The sequence below is a fragment of the Centrocercus urophasianus genome, unplaced genomic scaffold (genome assembly GCF_019232065.1).
Source record: "Centrocercus urophasianus isolate 14NV4802_14NV808 unplaced genomic scaffold, USGS_Curo_1.0 seq_40, whole genome shotgun sequence".
In the NCBI taxonomy this organism is placed as follows: Eukaryota; Metazoa; Chordata; class Aves; order Galliformes; family Phasianidae; genus Centrocercus; species Centrocercus urophasianus.
Window position 1 is genome coordinate 4,854,957 of NW_024884978.1, and position 15,275 is coordinate 4,870,231.

The window sequence follows — 15,275 nt, forward strand, 5'->3', positions numbered from 1 at the left end:
ACGCGGCGGCACCACAGAGAGGCGCGCCTAGAGCGGCCCGCGCCGCCGCCGCTCTATGGTGCCGCCACGTGAGCCGTGCGCACGCGCCGAGCGGAAGAGCACCGAGCCGCGAGCGCCGCCTGCCGGACCCGCCCGGCGCTTCGTCGCACAGAGTCACGCAGATCATCCCGTCCAGCCGCTGGACTTACTGACAGACAGACAGACAGACAGCAGAGGCTTTGTGGACGGTTACATCGTTGTAGCCTTCATTGCTATTTTATGCCCTACGTGTTCAACGAGGCAAGTTGCTCTGTGACCCTCGGCTCGCTTTTGGTGTCTGTCCGAACCCGATGAGGTGGTACTGAGATTATCTGACTCTTCAGCAGCTACGACGGCAACATCCGGCACCCGGGCCGCGCCGCGAGCTCCGCCGTTCCCTCGGCCCCACAATCGGAGTTTCACGGCGTTTATTGCCCGCAGCCGCGGCGAGGCCTCAGCACGATCCCCGTCCCCCGCCGTCCTCCTCCTCCACCGCGTTCCAGCGACGCCTCAGTTGGTACAGCAGCACGGGCAGCAGCGAGTCCAGCAGGGGCAGCCCGGCGGGCGTGCAGCGCAGCGCCCTGTAAAGGCAGCGCCTGAGCACCGCCCCGCACCGAGCCCGCACCGCCGTTCCGGTACTCACCGCCCATTCAGCCGCAGCCAGCCCTGCTCCTGCAGTTCTCTCGCCTCCCCCGACGCCCCGAACGCGGCCTCCAGGCTCAGGCTGGGGGAGAAGAGCCCCCAGCGCTGCGAGGGATCGGCGGTCAGCGGCGGCTCCTCGGCGAGGTGCCCGCGGCCGGCAGGCGCTCACCTGCTGCGTGACGCCCTCGTCCGTGCGCAGCCCCAGCGCCAGCACCTCCTGCAGCCTGCGGACGCGGAGGTTACGGGGCCGCGGGAGGCGCGGAGGGCGCTCCTCCGTCCCGTCCCGTACTCACAGCTCCAGCGGGCTCAGCGCCGCCCGCCGCCGGGTGCCGTGCCCGCAGCTCCGCACCTCCCGCATCCACGTGTCAGGGTGCGGCGTCTGCACGCGTGCCTCGCGCAGGCGGCCGCCCTCTCCCCACGGCACGAAGCGGCCGTGCGCCCCTGCGACGGCACAGAGAGCAGAGAGGATGCGGCGCACACGCGGCCCGGCGCAAGGTCGCCGCCGCCAACCCCAGGGCTTACCCGGCCCCACGCCCACGTACTGCTCGGCCCGCCAGTAGGAGAGGTTGTGGGTGCTGCGGGCGCCCTGCAGGACAGCGGTGCGGTGGGTGAGGAGGGGCTGCGCCGGTGGCGGGGGCTCGAGGTGGGGGCGCTCACCTTCCTGGCAAAATTGGAGACCTCGTACTGGTGGAAGCCGGCGGCCGCCAGCGTGGCGCGGGCGCTCAGGTACAAATCGGCCAGCAGCTCCTCGGGGGGCTCAGGCAGGACCCCCCGCCGCACTTGGGCCTCCAGCGCCGTGCCCCGCTCCAGAGTCAGCTGGTACAGGGCCAAGTGGTCGTCACACAGCCCCAGCGCCGCCTCCAGGCCGCGTGCCCAGGCCTCGCGGCTCTGCCCCGGCAGCCCAAAGATGAGGTCGAGGGAGACGCGGCCAGGAAAGAGCTTCCGTGCCGCCTCCGCCGCCGCCCGCGCCTCCGCCGCCGTGTGCTCCCGGCCCAGCAGCCGCAGCTCAGCGTCGTCCAGGGACTGCGGATGGAGCACGGTGGCAGCGGAGCTGCGTGGGAACAGAGGGCTGGGATGGGGCAGCCGCTCTCACCTGGACGCCCAGGGACAGGCGGTTGATGCCGGCCGCCCTGAAGCCAGCGAGGCGCGCGGGGTCAGCGGAACCGGGGTTGGCCTCCAGCGTCACCTCGGCTCCAGCAGGGAGATGAGCGACCTCCGCAGCCGCCTCCAGCACGGCGGCGATGGTGTGCGGGGCGGCCAGGCTGGGGGTGCCCCCACCGAAGAAGACGGAGGTGACGCTGCAGGGAGGGCAGGGGAGAGGCTGCAGGCGGCCGCTGAAGGGCCCCGTACCTCCCGGGCCCCAAGGCGGGCACCCACCTCTGCACATGGCCGAGGCGCAGCAGGGTTTGCGTCTCCCGCACCAGACAGGCACGCACGGCCGCCTCGTCCACAGCCGGCACCACGTACTTGTTGAAGCTACAGTAGGAGCAGTGCTTGCGGCAGTAGGGCCACTGCGGGCACAAGGTGTCTGTGGGGCACGCGGCTGTCCCACCGCAGGGGTACGGCCCCGCACACAGCATCGACCCCCAGTGCCCACCGCCCGCACCCCTGGCTGCTGCCCTCTGCACGCACAGAGCCTTCAGCGCCCCGTCGTGCGCATGGCAGCGGCACCCCGCGAGCACCAGCAGCACCAGCCGCATCAGCCCGCAGCCGCCACAAGCGGGAGCCCCTCCGTGGCCGAGCCCCGCTCCCCACGCATAAGAGCCCCGTACGCGTCCACCCCCGCGTCCCCACGCTCACGTGCACGTAGAGAGCCGCTGTCACGGGCCCCGCCGGTTCAGGGCCGGGCTCGGAGGGCTTCGAGGCCGATCTCAGTCCCGCAGCGCAGCCCGTCCCGCGTGGCCGCACCGCCCCGAGCGCCGCACGGAGGCCCCGCACCGCCATCACCCCGCGCAGCCGCACCGCCCCCTGTTCCGCCCCGGGCGCGGGGTTCCGTTTTCCGGAGACCTTCTCGTCTTATCTGAACCGAGCGCGCAGCTGCCGCGCGTTAATAACGGTAGCCTTTAATTAATTTCACGCTCGTATGGCGTCTGGCGCGCGGCTCTGCGCTGCCGGGGGACGTCCGGTTCGGGTGAGAGCGGAAAACCTCCGCCCGGAGGCGGTGCGGCCCCAGCCCTGGAGGAGTCCCGGGCCGGCAGCGCTCCGCCCGCGGCGGGGACGGGAACCGCGTGGCCTTTACCCCCTCCGACCCCACCGCTCCACGATCCCACGGTGTTCCCGAGGATCCGTCCGAGCCACGCTGCGCCCAGCGGGGCTCTGCCGAGAGGAGCTCCGGGCGGTGGGGAAATGGGCTCGGGGCTGTTCTGCGCCCCGCTTCGCGCTCCCCCCGCAGGCGCTGTTCGGGGGCATTCCGCCGGGACGGCGCCGACATCACCGCGTGCGGCCCCAAATCCCCCACGGCTGCGGGAGGAGGCGGAACCGCCCCGTTCCTCCGCTCGTGGTTGTGCAAAGGCGGCGCTGACGGCCGAACGCGTCGCGTTTTCTTAATTTGCACTATTAGTAGAAGTGGAGAAGTGAAACATGGCTGTGACAAAGGGAGGGGAAAGCCGGCACCGCAGATTCCTGCTTTCGGGCCGACGTCACCCGGTCCTCGTGGATCACGGCGGGGAGTTTCCCAGCTGGCAGCGAGGGCTATAAGACGCTGGTAGGGATGGGGTGCGGCCGCACAGATCGCATATGGGCACATCGACCTTCGCGATGTGGAGAGCTCTGCTGTGCATCCACGCTGTCCTGGTGAGTGCTTGTGGAGCAGGGCTGCGGGAGGCGGCGAGCAGCGACCTCAAAGCCATGAGATGGGAAAGCTCTGGGGCTGGGATTTGGGTGGGTGCTGAGCCCAAGGTGAGCAGTGCGTGGCCTGCAGCTCGTGTACGCAGATGGTGCGGGGCCAGGGACAGGGCTGATGGGGTCTGCGTCCCTCTGTGTGACTGTAACCTGTGCCTGGGGCTTCTCTCTGCAGTCTGCGACCCCGCACAAGGCAGGATTGATTTCATCTTCGTCTCATAGCAGCCGACTCCAGGGATTCCACACCCAGGTGAGTACATGGGGTGCTTCTGGGCAGCTGGGTCTGTACAGAGGTTATAGGGGCCAAGCAGGAAGGAGAGAAACTCTTCCCAGTGCAATCCAGCCTGTCCTGCACCTGGGTTAATGCTGTAGGAAGCAAAGGAAGGATGTGAATCCTTTCTTAGACATGATGCACAGAGATCCGCTGCGTTTCCAAGGTCATTGCTGCCACTGCTGCAGTCCGGGTCGTGGTTCCTCCTCGAGGAAGGAGGGTTACAAGGATCCTAACACTGCATTACAGCTGTGCACATCAGACTCACCTCAGGGCAGCGCGTGGAACGCAGCCTGCAGGCGGCGTGGGGAAGGTGGAGGCACTGAGCGGAGCTGCACTGTGTGGAAAGCTCTACGACAGCACTGCGGGCACAGATCTGCAAGGTGGGATGCTGACACGGTCTGTTCTTTCAGGAAGCGCCTACGAACAATGGTCATCTCATTGAGAAGGTCTGCTTCCATGGGTAGAGCCCACAGCCCAGCTGGGAGAGCCAGAACAGCGACTTTGCTGACACTTCCTCGCTCCCCCTTTGCACCACCGCTCCTCAGCGGCTCCAGGAGACAGAAAGAGGTTGGTGAGAGTTGGCTGCAATGTCATCTGCAGCCCAGCTGGTGTGGGACACTCGACGGGAGGGGAAAGGAGCTCTGCTCTTCAGCTTCTCGTCGTGGTGTTTCATGGTTGGGAGGCACCAAACTCCCGTAAAAACACTGTCCCTGTTTGCTCTGCTTTGCACTTCTCACGGGACAGAAAGTTTGGTATTTCTGTACACTGCTTACTGTCTGTCTTATTCAAAGCAACAAAAATAAACACCATTAAGTCTGTGTTGGAGAATTTTATTTGCTGGTCAGAAGGCCCCTGGGAGGCCTGGGAACAGGGCTGGTATTTCCAGCCAGCTGTGGGGAGCCACTTCTGATGGAAAGCCTTTCTGCCTAAAGCCTCTGCCCTTCATCTCAAGTCTATCAGTGCTCACTTCACTGGGTGATTTGTACGCCCTATGAATCCCAACAGCACCCAAGCAGAGAAGGCATTAACCAGGTGAGGCTGCTGTGACTTCAAATATCAGTAGAAATAGGAACAGTATGTTACCAGCATCTGTTCAGGCCCAGAAAGCCCTCTGAAATGGCTGAAGCCAAGTTGCTCAAGGAGAAACAAGACTTTGCAACCTTCGTGAAGTCTTAGAGTAACAGGACACAGTTCCAGAAGTAAGCATCTTTTCCTCACACCGCAGTATTTCTTCTGGCAAAGAAACAAAGCTAGCTGCAAAAAAAAGGCTCTCTGTTCTATAAGCATGAAAGTGCCATCAGTCCAAGGGCAGGGAGAGAAGCCCTCCACTGCTTGTCACAAGGCACGGGTGAAAAGGAGACGTAAGGCTGGATGCAGCGAGTCCAATTTATCCCTTGTTTTATTCTCCTTCCTGAGCTCAGAGCTGAAGGTGCTTCTCCATCTGCTCTCTCAACTTGTATTTCTGAATCTGAAACAAAGCAGAGGTGCAGAGGCTCAGACAGCACGGCAGGGCACGGCGTCCCTCGTCCCACAGCCCCTCTTACCTTGCCTGAGACAGTGAGTGGGTACTGACTCACAAACACGATGTAGCGCGGGATCTTGAAATGGGAGATCTGGGAAGAGAAAGCCACAGCTCCACAACCTGCCAGGAGCAGCGGCGCAGCACAGCTGCCTGTAGCATCCACAGCTAAACCGGGGCTGCGGGGACCAGGTGAGCAGCACCGCTGCATTTGCAGCCCTCCAGCTGCTGCTGGTCGTGGTGGCCAGGCAGGACACTGGAGCAGGGCACACAGGAGCAGAACGCACCTTCCCTTTGCAGAAAGCTTTAATGTCATTGGCTGCGCAGCTCTGCCCAGCTCTCAGTCGGATGCAAGCACAGATCTCTTCCCCCATCAGCGAATCCTTCACTCCAACCACCTGGTGGGGACAGAAGGACGTGTGAGCCTGGAGACGGCCCCCAGCAGCTCGCTGTGCCTGCAGGGTGTCGCAGCCCTGACCCCCGCAGGATGCTCGGGGTGGAGTTGTGCACTGGGTGCCACAAACAGCCTGCCAGAGCTTCCTATGAGTCACCAAACCCTCCTGGAAGGAATTCTGCCGTCTGTTGGAGGAAATGTGGCACAGCAGGATGGGCACCCAGACGTCAGCGCCTTCCTCAGGTTCTGCAGTCACTGAGGTCAGGGCTGAGTCAGGGCAGCCGGGCCTCTGTGAGAACGGAGGGGAGCTGACATCTCATTTTGTGCCTCTGTTTCCCCAGCTGTAAATATGGGGCAATAGGTTTCATGACCAACAGACTTGGGAAATTGTTTCAGTTGCTTTGTGTTCTCACGATGAAACAGCAGGAGAGGGATGAAATAGAACTAATGGATTCTTTGGAACCCTTATAAAGGCAGAGCTTAGTTCACCACTGCCTGTGACGCCAGGAGATCAGACCACTCCAGGGGGGCCTCCCAGGCCTGATCTCTGAACTTGTCTCACACCATTTCACACGAGTCCTCCTGCCATCCCTGCCTTGCCCAGTGCCTCAGAACCCGAGATGTGTCGACCCTTGAGTCCGGAGCAGTGACACGCAGCCCTAAGAACTGCATAGACAAGGCTGGTTTGCATCCCATCTGCAGCAGGCTGTGCCAAGGAGACGTGCCAGCCTAGCACAAGCACAACACTTACTGAACAATTGGTTTATTTATGGGGAAACTTGTCTGGCACAAAACATGGAGGAAAACAATCCCAGCAGACTGGGAGCAGCTGCTCAATGCTGCACATCATTTCTGTCTTGTGAGTAGATAAAACTAAGTCTAACTCCTCATCTCCAGGGATTTGCTGGAGGAGTCTTTTTTGATTTAGGAGTGCAGTAGTTAATTATCAGTAAGAGCTGTCCTTGCAGACTGCTTTCCAAGTCAGAATTTCAGGGAGCATTATGAAAGTGGACAGGCAGTTTAAAAACTGAAGAATGAGTCACTGCTTTGCAGATGTGAAACTGTTGCACAAAGATTTTGTCTGAACTTGTGTGCCCGCAACGCTGAAAAGAAAGACCCAGAAGCTCTGCCCACCCCATTCCTGCCCCCACCAGCTGCAGAACGATGCTGCACTAAAGAAGCCGAAGAAGGGGGAGGACAGCCAGGGGCCAGCTGCAGGCCCAAGCCTCCTCGTGTACAGGTTCTTCATCTCCATAAACCGCCAGCCCCGTTCCCTCCTGCTCACCTGGACCTCCTCAATCTTGGGGTGGGTGTGGAGAAACTGCTCAATTTCTGCTGGGTAGATGTTCTCTCCTCCCCGAATAATCATGTCCTTGCAGCGGCCTATAATTCTGCAGTAGCCGTGCTCATCCAGGGTCGCGATGTCCCTGCAATGACACCACAGCCCAAGTGCTGCCCCAGCTGGGTGGAACAGCGCCTGGTTCACCCATCACCTGGAGCCAAGATCAGACTGCCTGGAAGGTAATGGTAAGCTGCCACTGAAACACACGGAAGAAACTCCTGCAGAGATCAGGGAGTTTCTGCTATAGGCAGACACTGTCATGGCAGCATCTACGAACGTCGGGGCTCGGGGGAAGGAGACTCCTGCTGTCCCTGTCCTTGTCTCTGCTGCGTGCCTGCAGCGCTCTGCCTCTTGGAGGAAGCACAGTCACACCAAGGAAATATCTCCAACTCCAGGAGCAGCTTGCTAAGAGCTGTTCTGGAGTTTCATGGAGAGGAACCGACAGATCAGAGGGCTAACTCTGGCCAGTTTTCCCTACTTTGGAAAGCATAGCTAAACCATTCATGCACACATACGTCCCGTGCAGCGTCCCCATCCAGGAGGGACATGGGAGCAGGCTGCTTTCCAGACTCACCCCGTCTTGTACCAGTTATCACCAGAGATCACTTCACGCGTTTTGGCAGAGTCATTCCAGTACCCCAGCATGACACAGTAGCCACGGACCTGAAGCTCCCCAGGAATGTTCAGAGGCACAGGCTTCCCTGTTTCTGGATCCTCAATTTTTGCCTACAGTGGAAGAGAAGCAGAGCCTTTGGGGAGCTGAGCCAAATGTTATGGCATGCAGCAACTCCAGGAGCAGAGAAGACCTGGAGCAAGTGGGGAGGATTCATGTTCACCTCCGTGTGGGGCAAGATGGATCCCACCGTCTCGGCCCTTCTGGTGAAGCTGTCAGTGGGGAATCCCATGAAGGTGACAGGGCTGTTTTCTGTGGTCCCATAGGCAACCTGCAATCACAAAATCAGCAATGTGCCTCAAGAGGAAGAGAGCACAGCTCCAGCCTTGGGAAAGATGAAGTGAGTGATGGCCACAAGGAGATGGGGTGGGAGGAGGATGTTATCAGCAGCCATTCCAGTCACAAGCAAGCGCTGTGCTCTCCTGGCTCTCCAGTTGCTCCTGCCAGAGAGACTCCAGGAGCACAAGGGCTACAGAAGCTCTGACTGCAAGCCGTAGCCTCACCATTGCCCTGCTCCAGACCTCTGCTGCCCAAGGCAATTTGTCTGTCATTTACTTTTGACAAACCAGCTGCTTTTCCTGGAGGACCCCAGGGCCCGCTCTCCTCTTTTTTAACCCCCGTGTGCCTTCCCAAGCCCTGCCCTGTTTATTCCTTGCCACTTCTGCCACATGCTGAACTTGCCTGCACGCCCTTGCAGCCATCCACGCAAGGTGCTGAGTTCACCTTCCATATTCTACAGCTTAGGGCAAAGAAAAAATCACTTGGATAAAACCCTGGAGCCAGCAGTGGGAAACCACGTGCCCCGCTGCGTGGCTGTTTGCTCCAGATCCTTTTGTGCAGACATCAGCTCCCATAACCCTCCTAAAGACATCACGAGGCTGCACAGCGCTCAGCGCAGCTGCACTTACAGACCAAAAGCCTCACAGCAGGACAAAAGCTGCTTGCTGCTAACCCTCCCTCAGCACTAATCCCACCGGCGGGCTCTGAGTCACCTCAGCTGAAGGTCAGTTCTCCGGAGGAAAATTCCAGCTCATTGTGCCCGCTGTGGTGCTGGAGAACTCGCCGGGAGCCAGGAAGGAAGCGCTCAGGGCCACAGCTGACAGCACCACACTGCAACTGCTGCTCGGTCTCCAGCTGCTGTAAGCACTGTGCCACCAGTGGGACATGCTGGAGCCCTTCTCCACTCTCTGAGCCACTTAGAACGTCGCCCATCATCACAGAACGTGTTTGGTTGGGAAAGCACAGCTAGGGAAGGGCCAAGGCAGAAAACATCTGCACCCTCCTCCACCACAGCTTCAAAGACTGATCCATGAGCAGCTCTGATCCACAGAGCTTCAACGTGTTCCTTCTCTTTAGGGCTGCACTGCTGCTGCAAGGGCACGCTGACACCACTGGAGTTCTGCACGGACCTCACCAGGCTCCAGGCACTGTGCCCAAAGCTGATCAGGGACTCAACAAAGGTCCATGGCAAGGCATCCAAGCAAGCTATGCGTGCATCCCCAGCAGGCCCCACATGATAGTGGTGGGAGAGCTTGGCACTCTGTGCCTCCGAGCTGCCAAAGCAGCTCACATTGGGTGCAGTTTGCCGTCACATCTGATGTGCTCACTTGACTGCGGCGGGTCAGCATGAAACCCGAGCTGCAGATTTGCGGGAGCCTCTTTGCCAGGAATCTGGAGATCATCTCCAGGATGCCACAGGAACCATCTGGTGCAAACTGCGACTGCAACGAGGCTTCTCCTACCAGACATAATGACAGCCTAGCAGTCAGGGAGGAAACCTGCAGAGCTGAATGCTCAGAAAGGATTTCTCTTCCACCCACTAATACGGGTCCTGTGGCTGGATCAAATGATTGACGAGACATAAATCCAAAATCTTAAACACTTATTAAAAATCCACACGCCTTTGTTTTTCTGCTTTGCTGGATGGATTGGAGCTTCAGGCCCGGGATCCCGGCCAAGCCCTGACTCAACCCTTTCTGCCGCTCCCCATCGCTCCCCTGGTTTAACGGGAGGCAGCAGCACGCAGCCCCTCGCAGGACACGGCCGCAGCTCCGGCTGCCTGGCGGCAGAGCACAGCTGTGTGCCCCGAGCTGCGCCTCAGCTGCGCCGCGTCCCCATGATGCTCTCACACCTTGGCAGCAGAGGTGGCACCGCTGGTGCTGCCGGGAGCCCCGCGCCCAAGCAGACCCAAGGAAACCCGTGCTTCCCGAGCCGGCCCAAGGGCAGCGCAGCTCAGAGCGCCCAGCTCCAGCCCCTGTCCTGCCTTTCCCTGCGGCGGTGCTCTGTACTTCTGTTACTTCTGTTTTTTCTCTCTTCAGACACCGTCTCTCTCTGAGTGGTTTCCCTCATCTGCACAGCCTGGGTCTCGGCAGAGCTGTGCTGTCCTCCCCTCACCCGACGCGTGGCATTTCCTCCCAGGGCTCCTCTGCTCAACTCCGGCACGAGATGAAACCACACTTCCACAAAACTGATTTTAAGTTCAGAGATATCCACGAAGATTCATAGCTCTCAAGGCCCAGCGGGACACTTAGGCTCATCCTGCCTTGTCATTCTGTACATTTCAGTCCAGAAAACCTCACCCAATAATTTCTGCATCAGATCCATAATTTCCACTGGAGCTATATCTAGTGTCAAAGCAAAGCTTTAAAGGTGGCAGGGAGCCCAGCTCGGACGCTCGGCTCTGAGAGGAGCTATGAAAGTACAGAACATAATCGACTTTAAAGCCTTCTTTCACTGTGAGGGCTGCGATGACCCCCAGCGCCCAGCAGCCCTGCCTTCAGCAGCGACAAGGACAGCTTCAGGACCAGCGGCTGCCGAGCTCGGTGCTACTGACAAGAGGCTCATTCTTTGTGAATCAAAGTCTGTCTAAACTGGGAATAAAAAGAACATCTTAACAGAACTGTGTTTTTTAAAGCACATTTCAAAAACATTTCCTGCTGGCACTGTTTGAACAGCGGCCACTGCGGAATCGGCAAAACAGGCTGAAGAAGGCAGAGTCTAAAAATTAAAAATAAAAACAATCGGAGTCCAGTCTCCTCAGTAAACATTTGGGAAGCAGGCAGATCTGGTGGGCACAGCAGGGGCACTGAGGACCCTGGGTTTTTCCCAACCACGCCGCCTGCGCACCGCATCGCTTGGAGCGAGGCTCGTCGGCTCCGTGCTCCTCGGTCTCCCTGAGCACCCAGCAGCAAGAAGAACAGCCCTTGCCTCCCGCCTGGCTCTGAAAGGCTGCAGGGAGAAGGCTGACGGCAGCGCTGGGGTACTGGGGGGACGTGGAGGGGAAGGCCGGGGCTGAGGAGGGCCTCGCCGAGCTTCACGCTGCCCATCAGCACCATCCGGTTGTGCCACGCTGGAGAACGATGCCAGGGCTGGGACTAAAATGTACAGAAACGGCTTCGCTGAAGACAATACCGGCCTCGGAAAAGAGAAGCAAATTGACCGTGAAATAATAGGGATTTTCAGACTTCAAAGAAGCATAATGAACACCAGAAAGCAGCCTGATGACCCAAGAGATGCGCTGAGGGACTCTGAGCAGCTCTTCGAGCCCTGCCCACTGTCACACACACGATGGATCTCGTTACCCCAAAGCCACGCTGATGTTTTGTCTCACGTTTCCCCACCAAAGCCCATTCCTTAGCAGCCAGATGCAAATTGTTCTTCACCAAGCAACTATCTTTCCTCATGCAGTTGCTCACCACCACCATCCCCGAGTTCTGCCATCCTCTGGGCCACGTGTCTCATTGCTTTAGAGCTGTCCCACGTCCACAAGTTGTATTGGAATATTCCTGAACCTCCAGGTCAACTTTGCCACTGCAAAAACAGCTCCTGATCCCGTCCAGCCTGTGTCACACGAGATTTCATTTCCTACCACAGCAACAGTACCATCTTTGTGTCAAAACGCCAGGACACAAACAAGCAGGTTTTACAGGACAAACCTCCAAGGGTGGCCCCCATTGGCATTCCTCCCCACACGAAGAGCTGCCAAATATTCCCAGTTTGGATGGGGCTTTAAAAGATCCCAAAAATATCAGGTGCCCAAAGCACTGGCTTTGTGTTGTTGCACGCAATGGCTTTGCCTCAGGAGGAGACCAATGCAAAAAGGGTAACGCAGCTTGCCTGGGCCAGAAGGTGGCCACTGAAAAATGGCCCTGGCCATCAAACAGCCACTGCTGCACGAGCTGCTCCTCACCAGCTGGGTTAAACCTGCTTCTCTTCTTTCCATGCTGATGTGAAATCTCAGAGCTTGCAAATATTTCCCTGGCCCAGCCAGCATTTCAGAAACACTGCCCAGTGGCAACCAGCAAAGGCGGGTGCAGTTAGTTGGTGTTCTACCGACAGCTTGACAAAAGGCCTTTGCTGCAGAATTAATTTCAACCCTCGTGCTGGGCTGCCGATGCATTTAGGAAAAGTGGAACTATAAGGAAAAGGTGAGAGGGAACACAGAGAGACAGAGGCCCTGCAAAGGAGGAAAAACACTGGGTGGGGAGAATCCAAATGCTCAAAGCTGTGAGAGAAGGAAACTGTCCAAAATGCTAGGTGCAGAGCAACAGCCACGCAGACCTGGGGAGCTCAGTCCCCACTGGGGACATGGCTGGCAGTCTGGGATCTCATTGCTTTCATTCCATATACAAAGTCATCATTTTAAATGTTCTCACAGCATGCTCCCACAGCTTTGCAGCTTTAAAGCCACCTGCTTGCCAGCTCATTGAGCCTCCCGGGGGCTTCAGGCTTGCAGGGTGCACACGGCATGGCTGGGGCAGCGGTGAGGGCAGGATGAGTTACATGGAAGAAGCCAAGAGCATCGTGCAGCAGTCACTGGGATCAGAGAGAAGGGAAGGGTGGATGGGAGAGGAGTGGGTGGACATCAACTGGAGCCAAACTGGCAACGTATCAATGGGTGGAGGCCACGCTACAGTGGAAGAAAACCATCAGATGGAAGGAGGTGCACCCACCACCACCTCATCCAGCTCTACAAACAGGCCAGGTCCTCATCCTCAGCAAAAAGCATCCTTCAAGCACATAAACTAAAAGCAATAAGATGGATCTGAACTCATCTCAAATACCACTGCTGCTGATGGGTTACTTGCACATGGCTGAAAGCCAGGGATTTCTCTGGGACTGCCTGGAGATGGAGCACCTGCACCCCATCTGCTGCCCGTCCCCCTGGCTCTTCAAACACTGCTCCATGCCAGGGAACGTCGCAGAGCATCACCTGCACCCTCTGCCACCAGCACCCAGTGCCAGGGAGAGACAGAAGCTCAGCTGTAAATGGGGGACAGCCAAAGTCCCCAGGCACTTCCCCAGGCTGTCTGAGCGCCCTTTTCCAGCCAGAACGGGAGCCTGCAGCCCAAGAGGGCAACTGTTGATCTGCACTGATGTACAAAACTAGATCTGGATCCCCTTCAAAGCTGCAGTCAGGCTTTAGGAAGCAACAGAATATTTTCACATGGAGTAGTGTACGTGTAGCAATTTCAGTACACCAGAATTGTTAATACTAACAAAAATAAAGATTACACATGGAAAAGACCATCTCCAATGTTGTATCAAAACAGTTCTGACCTGCAACACCAAAGCAACACCCCAAATCTATATTTATACAGTTTCAAAACCTGTATTTATTTGCTCTGCCCACAACGCCTCCAAGAAGGAGAGGAGGGGAGGCCAACGGCTCCCATTACCAGGCACGGGAATGTTTGCTAACTGTTAATCAATTAAGAAAGAGAGGAGGCAGAAGAATCCCAGCTCCTCCGCCCCGTCCCAGCAGCGCGGGTCCCCGGGGAGCTGTGGGTCCGGGGCTGGATGCTCCCAGCCCTGCGGCATCCTGCCCTGCAGCGGGAGCACCGACACTGCCGCCATTGTCAGCGCTGGACTCCAAGCCACCCGCGAGCCACCAGCAGAGCCTGGCTGAGCTTTTGAGGATCACTGTACGCTCGCCGGCCAGCCTGAGTCACCCCTGGGCTGCAAAGCCCAGTGTGGGCAGGCCAGAGGCTGTCAGCAAGCAGCTCTAAACTCAAGCAGCTCAAAACTCGAGCAGCACGGAGCCCAGAGGCTCCTCCAGCCGCCAGGCCAGGTGCCAGGCGCAGCAGATGCCAGTCGGCTCCCGCCACAGGAATGCGCTCACCGAGGCCTGGAAATCAAAACCATTAGGGGAAAGAACTTCCTTTTATTCCACATCTGTGCCTGCAGAAATGGAGCCGAGAAGCAGACGCCTTTTCCCTGGCAGCCCTGCCCCGCTGCCTCCCCAGCAGAACACAGCATCCACCAAAGCTCTGCGGCACCAGCAAGGCTGGCAGGAGCCCTTGCTGCATTTCCCCATCCTGCACCAGCACAGCGTGGGGGCAGCTGCACTGTGGCACCTTTGCAAGGACAGTACAGGTCTTACCCAAGCTTGGGCCTGACCTCTCTGGCCATAGCACCCTTATCTGTGCCGGGAGAAATTCCCTGGCCCCAAAAATCCACAGTCTCAGCCAGCAAACAGAGAAGAAAGTGAAATTTGTTCTCAGAGGAAAAAAGAATAGAGGATGGCTTGAGGTTTGTACAGCCTAACCTCTGCAAGGGGTCTTGTTCCAGAGACACGCGGGTAGGATGTAGTCATGGACGGAGTTTGCAAAGATCTCACATCTTTTAGGGCCAGTCCGACTCAGGCTAGCAGAGATTTCTGCATCAATGGTACAGTGATGGCCAGTATTTCTTTTGGGAGAAGATGGGAAAACCAAGTATCAAACATTAGCTGCAGTCAGGAGGGAAGCACAGATACACCACCAGCACCAGCATCCCACAGAAGCCGGCTGACTTTTAAAGCACACCTTCAGCTGCTCTTGCACAGCAGAGCTGGTGCACAACCTTCAGGAACTGCTGAACAAATGGGGTCAGGTTAAGACTAAGGCAGCTGAATCTGTTCAGAGAAGAATCTGTCAGTGGAAAGAAGACGATGATATTTTAGAGGGTTTTTTGTTTTTTTTTCCTTTTCCACTCTCATGCAGGTCTGAGGGCTCCTCTGTGCACCCCATTTTTCCCGACTCACAGATTCTGACAGAAGTGATGCTCCAGTGACCACAGCGCGTGCTTTGTGCCCAGTCCTTGCAGCAACACAAACAAAAGCACCTCTCACCTTTATTTCCAGCATGAGCCCGGCGGTCCCACAGCAGGGCATCTCTGGGGAGGCAGGAGGAATGGCTTCATGCTGAAGCCGTGGTGAGGCCCCAGCTGCTCTACAGCAGGGCGTTGCATGTCAACACAAACAAACATTGGAAGAGTGACATGGCCTGGTTTGCACTGAGGTCCCACATGACATCACCGTGTAGCCAATCCCATCTGCCTCGCAGGCTCATCAGAACCTACATTCACACCCCAGAAGCCCCCTCTCTCCCCCCAGATAAGTCATGCACTGAAAACGCCATTTAAACTGACAGCTGCTGCTCCGAGCTGAGGCTGCCAGGCCGTTTGCATAACACTGGAGCATGCTCAGTGGCGCTGGCTAATTCCTCACTGCAACAATGGAAAAACCCAGAAATCTCTGTGAATAAGCCAGTCTGTGTCCTAAGTCAGCCCTTGGATTTCCTCCCTTTCTTG

At 57.9% G+C, this 15,275-nt stretch overlaps 2 protein-coding genes and 1 long non-coding RNA gene across 3 annotated transcripts in view; 1 reads left to right on the forward strand and 2 right to left on the reverse strand.

The window, feature by feature from the left end:
* Positions 1-217: 217 nt before the first annotated feature.
* RSAD1 (radical S-adenosyl methionine domain containing 1) lies at positions 218-2,604 on the reverse strand. Its single transcript, XM_042832806.1, has 9 exons — positions 2,461-2,604; positions 2,038-2,171; positions 1,754-1,958; positions 1,318-1,683; positions 1,183-1,246; positions 954-1,101; positions 830-884; positions 662-765; positions 218-599 (listed from the first exon to the last, which is right to left on the reverse strand). The coding sequence occupies exons 1-9, from the start codon at positions 2,602-2,604 to the stop codon at positions 473-475; spliced, it is 1,347 nt and encodes a 448-aa protein (XP_042688740.1). The 3' UTR covers positions 218-472.
* A 492-nt stretch (positions 2,605-3,096) lies between these two features.
* Positions 3,097-4,593, forward strand: LOC122168084. The gene is made up of 3 exons (XR_006171171.1): positions 3,097-3,453; positions 3,677-3,751; positions 4,186-4,593. It is a non-coding gene; the product is annotated as an uncharacterized LOC122168084 (long non-coding RNA).
* ACSF2 (acyl-CoA synthetase family member 2) overlaps positions 4,590-15,275 on the reverse strand; it is a 34,580-nt gene continuing 23,894 nt past the window's right edge. The window contains exons 11-16 of the mRNA XM_042833158.1: positions 7,867-7,974; positions 7,605-7,756; positions 6,974-7,115; positions 5,582-5,692; positions 5,320-5,388; positions 4,590-5,243 (exon numbers count right to left, since the gene is read on the reverse strand). Coding sequence (XP_042689092.1) covers positions 5,193-5,243; positions 5,320-5,388; positions 5,582-5,692; positions 6,974-7,115; positions 7,605-7,756; positions 7,867-7,974 — 633 coding nt within the window. The 3' untranslated portion in view covers positions 4,590-5,192. The remainder of the gene's footprint in view (positions 5,244-5,319; positions 5,389-5,581; positions 5,693-6,973; positions 7,116-7,604; positions 7,757-7,866; positions 7,975-15,275) is intronic.